General features: G+C 33.6%; 1 protein-coding gene across 2 annotated transcripts in view; it reads left to right on the forward strand.

The window, feature by feature from the left end:
- LOC143230244 (dystrophin-like) overlaps positions 1-10,532 on the forward strand; it is a 35,652-nt gene extending 25,120 nt beyond the window's left edge. The window contains exons 10-15 of one of the 2 annotated variants that reach the window (XM_076463449.1): positions 284-395; positions 2,167-2,294; positions 3,116-3,234; positions 3,637-3,719; positions 5,461-5,650; positions 10,152-10,532. In XM_076463449.1, the coding sequence (XP_076319564.1) occupies positions 284-395; positions 2,167-2,294; positions 3,116-3,209 (334 nt within the window). In that variant the 3' untranslated portion in view covers positions 3,210-3,234; positions 3,637-3,719; positions 5,461-5,650; positions 10,152-10,532. Of the gene's footprint in view, positions 1-283; positions 396-2,166; positions 2,295-3,115; positions 3,235-3,636; positions 3,720-5,460; positions 5,651-10,151 lie in introns of those variants that run through there. The other variant, XM_076463458.1, reaches the window with a different exon arrangement.
- Positions 10,533-11,784: the final 1,252 nt, after the last annotated feature.

Raw genomic sequence — 11,784 nt, forward strand, 5'->3', positions numbered from 1 at the left:
TTTTTCTGCATAATCAGCAACTTAGTGGTACATTGTAGGCCTCATAATTTAGCATTTTTTTTCTTTTACAAAAACTGAGAAGCTATTTATATAGAGGTGGTGATGAAAATTAATGTTTTCTGTTTTTTTATATTGTTCTTCGAAGCACAGCTGCCTTCAGTGCCTTTGTTAAAACTTGTGTCAGTGGATTTTTGATATAATTATTTGTCACAATTGCAGGTACCAGTGCCTTGGTTAAGATGTGTCAGTGGGTTTTTGATGTCATTATTTGTCGCAATTTCAGGTACCGGTGCCTTCAGTGCCTTGGTTATGACTTGTGTCAGCGTTGTTTCTTTCATGGCCAAGCCAGTAAAGGCCATAAGCTGAAGCATTCTATGCAGGAGTACTGTCAGCCTGTAAGTGTAATAACTTGTTCACTTTGCAACTGAGCACATGTATTGGACTGTGAATGATTTAGCTATAATTCAAGCATTTGATGTTTGACGACTGCCAATCTGGATTTCATTAATACATGTGCAGATTTCTGATAAATTTAGGATTGCATCTCACATCAGCAAAGAATAAAACAAATATCAGTTATACCAAAAGAGAAAGAAAGCAAACTCTCTAACTTTTGTCTACGAATCTCCCTTTATTCTACGTTAAAACTTTAACATTTATAGCCCAGAGTTTCTGCAGTGGTCGAATATTTTGTCCATTGTTTGGTTTACAATGGTAACTCAGGTCTTAATTGGTAAAACTGTATTTCAAAAATTGTTTTTTGAATATTGGTGTTGCAGTCAGGAAACTTTTAAATTCATATTAACTCTGACAAGTTTAAAGGAAGAATGCACTTCTCTCACGGTGGTACAAAATTCCAAGCTTACTTGTGGTTAATGTCACATCTTAAGGCTAACAAATTATATAGTGTACTATTCATATGTTGCTGTCAATGCTGTATAGGAAAGCTTATATTGTGCCCATGTCATTATTTTAGAGGAAGATGTGTACATGCTCAGAATAGTTCTCTTGAAGGGGTTATATTGTACCAATGGCAGTCAATGGTAGTGATGTGAACAATAATTTGTGTGTATGCTCGTGGTAGTGCTAAGAAAGTGATATATGCACCTATGGCAGTGCTCTAAAGGAGATGTGTGTGTGTTTGTGATAGTTCACTAGAAAGGGTGAAATTTACCTCTAGCAATGCTTAAGAGTGGACATGTGAGCCTGTGGTAGTACTCTAGGAAAATGAATATTTGTCCATGGTAGTGTTCTAGAATACATCTGTGTGCCTATGACAGTGCTCTAGAAATAGGCTTGTATTTGTCTATGTTAGTATTCTAGAGACATGCATGTTCCCATAATAGTGCTGTAGAGATAAACAACTATTTGCCCATGGAAATGTTTTAGAAAGACATCCGTATACCTATGATAGTGCTCTAGAGAGATTGAGACATGCATGTATGTGGTTTTTGTATTGCTATAGAGAGAGATGTACATCATTGGTAGTGTTGTAGCGAGACCTGTGTTCGTAATAATGCTTTAGAGAGATGTATGTGCATGCCCATGGTAGAGCTCTAAGAGAGACATATCTGTTTGTGGTAGTGCTTCAGAGAGACATGTATTTGTGTGCCCATGGTGATGTTCTAAGAGAGAGACATATCTGTTTGTGGTAGTGTTTTAGAAAGACGTATTTGCATGCCCATGGTGGTGTTCTAAGAGAGAGACTTATCTGTTTGTGGTAGTGTTTTAGAGAGACATGTATTTGTGTGCCTTTGGTAGTGCTTTAGAGAGACATATTTGTGTGCCCATGGTAGTGCTTTAGAGAGACATATATTTGTGTGCCTGTGTTAGTGCTTTGGAGAGACGTGTATGTGTGTCCGTGGTAGTGCTTCAGAGAGACGTATTTGTGTGCCCAGGGTAGTGCTTTAGAGAGATATGTATGTACCCATGTTGGTGTTCTTGAGAGAGTTGTATGTGTCCACGATAGAAACATGTACTAATTCCACATTACAGAGTCAAGTAAATCATGTACATAGTAAAGCAGGATCAAATAACAGTTATTCTACTTTTGTACTAATTGGATTAGTTTGATAAAAATGCAGATCCTGTATTAATGGAATTAAATCTCTAAAATTTCTTAAAATAAAATAATTTTAAATGCTTTGTTTTGTCTCTTTTTTACAGACAAGTTCTTGGGAACAAACAAAGTCATTGTTAAAAACTCTTGGAAACAAGATTTATAAGTGGCAGGCCCACCATACAAAACACAGCTACCTACCTATCGATTCAGCTCCATGTCCACCAGATGAAAGGTGTATTTTTGTAAATGGTGTATAGATATGTACTTGCTGTAATATTTATCTAATGTGAAGAAACACTTATTAAACATTTTCTGTAATATCCCATGTATATTTCGTTTGTTTTCTTAGTCTCATGATTTGCAACTGTTATTTTAAAAAATGAGAAAATTTAATTATTTTCTGTTTATTGTAGATTAGTTAGAACAAATTAACTAATTTTGATTCAAAGACTGTGGGATCTATAGACAGTGTATTTGTTGACTAATTCTCTATACATTTTATGATATAAGTTGTTGACTAACAGTGGTCTATATCTAACTAATTTTCTGCACATTTTATGGTGTAAATTATAGACAGACAGTGATTTTTGCTGCTGAATATCCCAGTCATACCAAGTATTACATCTCTGGGAAACTGTAATCACTTTTACAGTTTACTAAAAGGAAGGTCTAAAAGTCTTGCTTTATCTCACTAGTTAAACTGGATGCTGTACTGATCGTTAGTTTATAAGGTCTACAGTTCTAAAGGAAGTGACTTTAAACAGCTATTACAAGTCTCTGTTGTTAAATAATCTGGCATAGTGTCAGAGAGAAAGAATCACAAGAATGTGAGAAGTCCATTTCAACCACAATTTGATGATGTCCAGAGAAGAGTAGTGAAATGTTCATGTTAAAACTAAAATTCACACACTTTGTTGAACGGGTGCCAATACGTCATTTATCGTGCATTATCTGTTACTTAATTTTATGAATATGTAAATTTTAATATACTGGACTGTGGTTTTGAATTTGATAGGCAGTTGTTAATTCCTAAGTATATCTTGGTTAACGTAGAGTGAACGATAAAGATATTGATGAAGATTACGGTCAGGAACTAGCTGCAGGAGGTGCTAAAGTTTCAAAAAATGCTCCAGACAGAAGATGCTGAGAAAACACTTACTCCTTTGAGACAGGTAGTTGTGGCTTTTTTGTTCCTCTGTGGTTTTGCAGCAAGGTGAGTATTATAGCTTCACACACATGTTAATAGTAAACTTTTCAACTGTAGTGTAATAAACTTCCTGAAAAGGGAGCACTGACTTAAGTTGAGGAAAGAGTAACAGGTTTTACATTTTATTCATGTTTAAGTGAATTTTTAATGTTAGTGTTGTGTGTGTAGCAAGAAGTGTGGTAGAGATTTATGTTAAATGTGAAGTTTCTCATAATAACCAAAAATTACTTTAGGATTAGATTCGTTCACAGTGAAGGAAAGTTCATTTCTTCCACGTGTTTTTGGTTTGCCAATTGCTTGATTAAATTAGTAAAAGTAAATAATAATCCTGGTGGTGATCATTAAAAAACAACTTGTGATTTTAAAGCCACCGGGAAGGAGGGGTTTACTCGATGCAGAACATCAGCGAGAGTTGGAAAGTATAATTGTTAGACTGGAGGATGAAAATAGGTAAGTTTCACCTTAGTTGATTAAAATATGTAGATTTATGCATTTATATAAACAGTGTTTTTCTTTTCTTTCTGTAATTTGTTATTGAACATTTTCCAGTATTTTATCATCTTTCCAATAGGTTTCTATGCAATTCATGAAGTGATTTACTTGTATATATTCTTGCTACGATTGATAAATCATATATTGTAAATAAATGTTCTTGATTTTTTGTGGAATAACAGTCAAATTTTTCCTTATTTATTCTTTCTTTTTTCGAAGTTTATTTGTCATCTTTCTATTATTACAGTTAAATTTGTCTGAGAAAAAAGCAACAAATTTTTGATTGGCTCACTCACAACTGTAACCTTTTATGTTTGTTTTTAACTTTGATAATTTAGCTAATCCAGTTTGAAAAGTTGGGGCAGACTTGGAGGTCCCATAAAATTGTGGATGTTAAGTGAAATGGAAGACCAACACCATTTGTTCAGTTTTCAAAATTTATATTTTGTTTCTTAAAATTTCATTGCCGTACATGTAAAACATACATTATTATATGGTGTTTAGTAGTATTTTGGTAATTTGGGAAATGTGCTATAAAAGAGTCAAAAACTAAATTTCATGGTGTGATACCACATGTACTAGTGTATTAATATAGTAATTAATCCTTTGCCTGCATGCTGAAGTCCTGATATGGAACAAAAGGTCTCATTTGTACTCCATATAGCATGTGTTGTATGTTTTTTTTAATTTCACTTGTATGTTTTTAGGGTGATAACAGTATGGAATGATACAGTGTCATATGTTAATTGATGACTTCTTTTGAAAGAGTTTTTTAACTGTGTATGTGGTAATGCATCGCATTATTTATAATTTGACAAATTTGTTTCATTTTTGTATTAAGAAGTTTTTAAGGAACGGCTTATCTCCTTCTCCGTAGTATATATATATTTAAAATTCTTCTTGTCCACTTTATTTTTGTATTATGTTCTTAATAGTTTTCTATATTTTGGCCACATTTCATGGTATTTGGCCTCAGAGAAAGATCCATATTGTTGCTGCTGGTCAGTTTGCTTGAGACTGCCATGTGAGAACTATAGAAGTTCTTAATTATTTATTTTATAATTTGTTCAAATTTAGCAAATTTTTGCTTCTAATTTTCAGTATCAATCTAAGATCGCTTATTTTCTCATCATCCTCATGGTTAAGTTAGACCCGGTATTTTAACCAGTAGAACAAAAGCTTAATATCTTTAGATGTCTTTTTCACTTTCACATAACTGCAGAGGGAAAGCAGTAGTCATCTCATGTCACTAAAAATTAATTTTTGTTAAATTTCAGTTAGGAAGTTTAAAAAACAAACAAATATAGTAAGTTTGTGTTTACTATGAAGCTTTAAGCTATAACATATTTGTAAAAGTATTAACTCGAAATATTGAGGACGATGAAGTCACTTAAAAAATTGTAAAAGTGTTAAACTTTTTTCTAAAATTGATACAACTTATTAATAATAAATATTATTATGATATTCAGAAACGTGGTTGATTCATATGTCTAGCTTACATCATAAAACTTAAAAATACTGCAGGTTACAAGTATTAGTTTACACAAGTCATAATTTTGTTTTGTTTTATTATTACTTTTCTGATCTTTTCACTTATTAAAATTTGATTATTTATGAGCAGGAACTGGTGTATTTCAAAATTTCAGTTATGTACAATTTAAGTAGTTTATTATGATTCTTCTAAACCCTAAACTTACAGACAGCTGTCACAGGAGATTGAAAGACTTCACATTGCTTCAGAGAACTGTAGTTCCGAAGGCAGTCGTTCTTCACAGGGAAGTTGTGATAATCAAAATCAGAAAAGCCTACTTCTGGCTCGACAAGAAGTTTTAGAGGATCATAACCACCAGCTGGAGCTTCAGGTTCAAAGACTGAAAGAACTTCTGAAGGTAAGTGACTTTAAAACTACTGTATTGAAACATTCAAGATGAAGAAGAAACATCAGATAGATATCTTAAATTATTCAGTGTTGATTAACTTGAGTGTAGCTAATTTTTTTGTATTTTAAAGGGTTTGCAGAAATGTGCTGACAAAATCGTTAGACCACACTGTATCACAATCAACTATAGGCATGAAACTCTCAGGTCAATGGACAGTCTTAAATGTTCCTAACTCAATAAACACAACAAAGTTGATCAAAACAAGTATTCTTTTCATGATTTATAATTTAGGTCATGGAATACTAAAATTTCATTTTCTGGTCTGGAAGGTTACAGAATTTGAAAGAGGAGAAATTTGTTATGCATAGTAGTTATAATGCATGCTAACATTTCATCTTAAAGATTTACTTTCAAGTTTTTCAATTTCTTAAACTATTTAAGTTTGTTGACTTAATTTTGTTTCCATAAATAAGGCCTGTATTATGGCAGCGTTGCTCTGTTGCTTGTATGACATCTTTGTGCTAACATAAGCTGCTTAATAAGTGTATTGGATCAATCAGAACTTGTAAAACAAAAATCATGAAGGTGAGTAAAACTTCTATGAAGCATAGAATAATGACAGGTATAATCTGAAACAAAAGGGAATCCTCAACAACCACAGCACTTGAAATTCTTTTAAGCAGGACTTTTTTATAGGCTACATTGCCATGCACCAGAAATACCAAGTATGGGATGCACATATACTTGGTTGGATTTTATTACTCATCAGAATCTTTAGCAACCTACCCCAAATTGAAATTATTTTAGGAAGGACTAGAATAATTTAATCTATAAGACCTTGGGCATGGCCAAATATATTGATTGAAAGGGTTTGACCTCCTAAGTCCAAAACTGCAATTAGATCTCAGATTGGTCAAGAGATGATGGAGCTGTAAAGTATAAGTTTGTACTTTCAAATAAACAACAAAAACTGAGCCATTTTATGAGCTATTATGCTGTGTTAATTAAATTTAATGTACTAATTGGACAAGAAATTTTTTTATATATGTTTTACAAAATCCTTAAACCTACAGAGTGTCAGTTACGTTAGACCCTTACAGAGAAACTGACACCACAAAAAACTAAAATCTGCCAAGGAATGATCAAACACTTAATAATGGAATAGTTAAGTAAATAATTGCTTTTTTTAATATATTTAATATTTACTGGACATTCATTTGCATGATGTTACATTGGACATATTTTGATGGAATGTGTTCATGATGTCCTGTTATTAACTTCTGAGTTTTATGTAATACTTTCATTTAATAGTTATGAAAGAAACTTAGTACATTTGATTGAATAAATGTGCTTCATAAGAATCAGACAGTAACATAAAGATATTTCTGATGCAAAATTAGCTATTCTCTTTTAGTACTGCTCTCTGTACGAAATATTTTTCTTTACACATGCCACAAGCATTCTGCCCCTCAGGTCCATCCTCATCAATAGAAACCTGAAATGTGACCCCCTCTATACTCCTCTACCAAAGTATCTCTTCTTGTTTGAGTTCAGACGTGCTCTTTTGTGTGCTTAATACCTCATTTTTGACTTGGTTTTCTTGATGAAGTAATTATTTTTTCTAATTGGTAATTTTTTATTTGTACAACCATGTTGACTTGTACTTTATCTTCAGTGGCATCATATGTTCTTTGTGGAGATGGAGTGCTCAACCAGATTGCTTGACAGTGAATAACCTTTAGATAATTTGCTTCATAAACATTCTCATCTCTGCCATGCCTAGTGTGAATAACTCGTTATGGTTTGCTTTTCAAAATGAGGCTTTTTTGGTCATTCATTGCACTATCTCCAGTGGTGGCATTGCTCTGGACTCTCTCTACACTGTTACTCTCCTTTCTTCAAATAGAGCTTGGAAATCCTTCCCACTTTCCAGTTCTAAACTACTTGGGTGGTTGACTATGGAGACACTCCACTGAATGTGTCCCACACAGTAAGCATTCAGTTAGAGTAGGACAGTGATGTTCTACTAGTGTAGATGAGGTAATATCCACTTATTTGCAATAACCAATACCACAGAGTGGGACATCAAAATGCAGTTCATCTCTTTGATTGAGAGCCCTCATTCTACCCTCACATGGATGTCAATGCCTTGTGAGGATGTTTTGGATTAGAATGAACTAATCACCATATGTCTGCACACAGGTTTGGGTTGTTTGTCTTCTTTTCTTGATTTTCTCTGTCTATGTTTTGTGTCACAGATGTAGCACATGGGATTATTACAGTTCTGTTCTTGACTATTCCTCATTCTCTTCTTATGGGGATGTTATTGCTTTTTGGATGGTTCCAGCCTGCTTCGTGGTTGGGGGAGTTGATTCCAAGTAATAAACATCCTTTCATTAGTGGATATCATATTCCTGGATTGATAGCTCTGAGCTGATCCTTGTATCACACCCAAGAATCAAAAGTTGTTCTTAGATTTGAGGTGAAGGTTGTATGATCCTCATCCTACCCTTGCACAGATGCTTGTACATTGCAGGGAGGTTTTGGATGCAGTTGACTTACTGAATATGGTCTGCAACACACAAACCAATCTTCATCCAAGGGTATATTCTTGTTTACCCCATCTTCCTCATTGTGGGATAGAGTTACAGTATCTTTCTCTGGTTAAGATCACTTTTCTGTTACATTCTCTCCCATCCAAATATGCTATATGCTCTTCTCATATTCTGCTCTGATATTTTGCACATTTCACAAATGGGTGAAGAGTATTCCTGGGTCAGAAGTGGTGCATTTCCCCTTTGCAGATATGACTCTTGATTTTCAGGGAGATCCTTTGGATGCTTCTGGAGGGTTGGGGTATTTCCTCCTCCTCATTGTGGAGTTTTCTGGCTAATCTTGTGAGCAGAAGCCAAATAACATTAACACATTGCAATATTGTTAACATCAAGCATGTTTAATTTTTTCTAAGGGAATATATCTTCTTAAAGCTAAAGATTTAACATTTTGAAGTCTTACAATATTTTAGCAACTTCTTCCAGGAAAATACATGTTAAAACTTTGTTCTTTTTGCATTCTTAAGTTAAACAGTTTTTATAATGTTTGAAAGATGCTTCAAAAGATAACATGAAAAACAGTGAACATTGTATAAGAAGGATACTGAACACAGTAAAGCTACCTATCTCAAACCAAGTGACATGATCTCCAAAGTGCCAATGTAAACTCTGTTCAAAGCTGGCTATAAGATGGGAAAGAGGTATCTTATAAATAGTATTAAAAGAAACTAGATAGTTGTAAAATATAAATACAAAATAACTTAGTACTGTATTTAGTCAGTAGATGGCAACAGCAACTTTCCACCAATACAGATATTTGAATCTCATTTGGCTGAAATGTAGTTCTGCTCGATAAATGGGGCTGCAGTTATTAATCATACATTTTGAAATCAGAAGATGTTTTAAAAGTGAGAGCTGACTTTCAAGAAAAAAGTCAGACTTCATAAGCTCATTATAAAATATATTATAGTACAGCCTTAATGTTCTTTACTGATCATACAACTATTTTGTGGCTATTGAGAATGCATAATGTAAATGATATTGAAATATAAAGTAAGAGCCTGTTTGTGATTGTGGCTGTATATATCTGTTTGGAATATATTTAATTATTTGTAATAATAATGTTCTTTTACATCTATGACATTGCATAATATGCAGTTAAAATATTCATTTAAGCCACATTTTCACTGCTTCAGTCAGTTATCTGAACTCAAATGGTGATTTAATTAGATGTTTCTAAGAATCAGCCAAGGTTTGTTGCTACTTTATCATTCTTATTTGTTCAAAAGTTTCTGAAATAACAAAGTGACAGCTGTAAGACTTTAAACATGCAAGCTTGAACTATAAGTTATTGGATTACAAGAATTTTAAAATGTGGGATGAATTTATCTAAAAAGTATTTCTTTTGTAATAGTTTTGGTATCTGTGCTTTTAAAAACTTACTCCATCATCAGTTGTGTTTCTAAGTAAAGAATATATGAAGAGTATTATTCTATCCTGTGTTAAACTGTTTTAGAGAAAAACTGTTGTATACTTTAGGGTTCTATATCTTTAGTAAACACAGAACCAGCAATCCACAGCAGCTAGGGTTCTAGCTGTGTTCATTATTAATAATAAGTTCCCTTTCTAAAACCCACTAAACTTCACGGTATCTTTCATAACCAATTGAAGAAGTTTATTACATTATTTAGTGTCACATGATGATTTGGGTTCATTAGGAATGTGTATTATTATGTATAAAAATAAACTGCTTAACTGTACAGTTTGTCGGGAAAAACATACTTTGCAAACAAACACTGTCCCCAGAACTTGGTGAGACTGCATTTAAAAAAATGAATACATGTATGTACTCATCAGAACGTAGTGGGTAATCTACCATAATCCTCACTAATCCAACACTCTGCTTCATTACAGTGAATGTAACCCAAACTTTAGAATATTTTCACTGGTTTTTCTAGTACTTGCTTCAGAGTAATAAAGGTGGTGAGATAGCTGCTGGAAAAGAAGATAAACAAGGACTCCCCAGAAAACAAGGGCAGCTGAGGTTTTTAGAAAGTACCCCTGCTACTGGTCAAGCTCACACCCAACCAGCCTATTTCAATTCCTTCATGCAACTACAGTCAGAACTAGACGCTTTAGAAAACTTGAGTAAAGGGCTTAGCATTAAGACTCTGAGTGAACACGGACATGCTAAACATGGAGAAAAGTGGCACGCTATGTCCACTTCTGTGTCATCTCATCAGGCAGCTACAATAAACAGACCCCTATTTCCTGATGACAAAGTTATGTCAACTCAAGGAAGTGGAACTGAACAAAGTGTCGGAGAAGTTTCTGTGGAAAGCAAGTCTGGTGTTGCTTGCACAAGTCTCTCACACTTTGTTCTGCCCAAAGGTGATAGGTTCAACGTTCTGACTCAAGTGGATGCTGAGCTTCAAGCAATCATTGACCAACTAGAAAAGCTGCTACCTCATAATCTGTCTGAAGGTGAATACATTTAGTTAATAGTTTTTGTCTTACTTAACTAGAATAGCTCTGTGTAAATAATAGCATATTAAGTACTTCTATAATATTCAACAAATGAAGCAAACAATATTTTGTTCTTTCAGTGATAATTTAATACTGTTACAATAATGACATATTTATCTAAATGCTAGCTGATGGTTGTCCTGTTGTGAGTAGCACGTTTCATTCTCTAAATCAACTGCAGGTGCAAAGTAACTGAGGGTGGTTTAGAAAGAGTTAACACAAGTGGTTTCATCTCATTGTTTCAGTATCAAACATATCTGCAGACGAAAAGGAAAGAGCACTGAGAGCTGCACAGAATGTCGAAGAAGCCATTGGCCACATCATTAGCTCCCATCGACCATAATACAACTGCAGTATTTTAGTTCATTTCTAATAAACAAAAACTGCCACAGCCAAAGAACCATGACGGTGAAAATATTGTATAGAAAACTATTTGTGAGAAACCACAAACAGTGAGCTCGCTGTTCCAGATAATGCATCTCTTGAGTTATTCATATTAGTTCACGTTACAGTAGATATTTGTTTACGTTTGTTTTTTATTTTTCCTTCTGTTTGTATATAGGAAAGTGAACATAGGACTTGTTGACTAGATCGTCAAAGGTTTTTTGTTAGGTTTTTCAGTAATCAACATGTTTGTGGTTTATCTCCACAAGGTAAGTAATTTTCATAGAGAACAGAGATTTAAGTAAACCAAAATTGTTGTATAGATGTATATTTTTACACTGATAATCTCGTAATGGTGGTTTTTTACCAAATTATGGGCTTGGTTGTCCTAGAGTAAAATATCCATTCCATCATCGTACATGAGCCATATCTTCTATACTTGCATACTTAATAAACTCTTCGAAAGTATTAGATGGGCTGTGATTATTTGTGAAAAACATATCACATACTCATTGTAAATTATCAGATTTTTTTTCTTAAGGTTTTAGAAGTTGCATTTTGTATACCTTTATATATGTTGTAACTGTGGAATATTGGGGAAGAAATTTGAAGATTTATTGGCAGGATAAATTGGAGTTAATGGTTTAGTGATTTCTCTCAAGTATCTGGTTGTGATGTGCA

This window comes from Tachypleus tridentatus, chromosome 1, assembly GCF_004210375.1.
Source record: "Tachypleus tridentatus isolate NWPU-2018 chromosome 1, ASM421037v1, whole genome shotgun sequence".
In the NCBI taxonomy this organism is placed as follows: domain Eukaryota; kingdom Metazoa; phylum Arthropoda; class Merostomata; order Xiphosura; family Limulidae; genus Tachypleus; species Tachypleus tridentatus.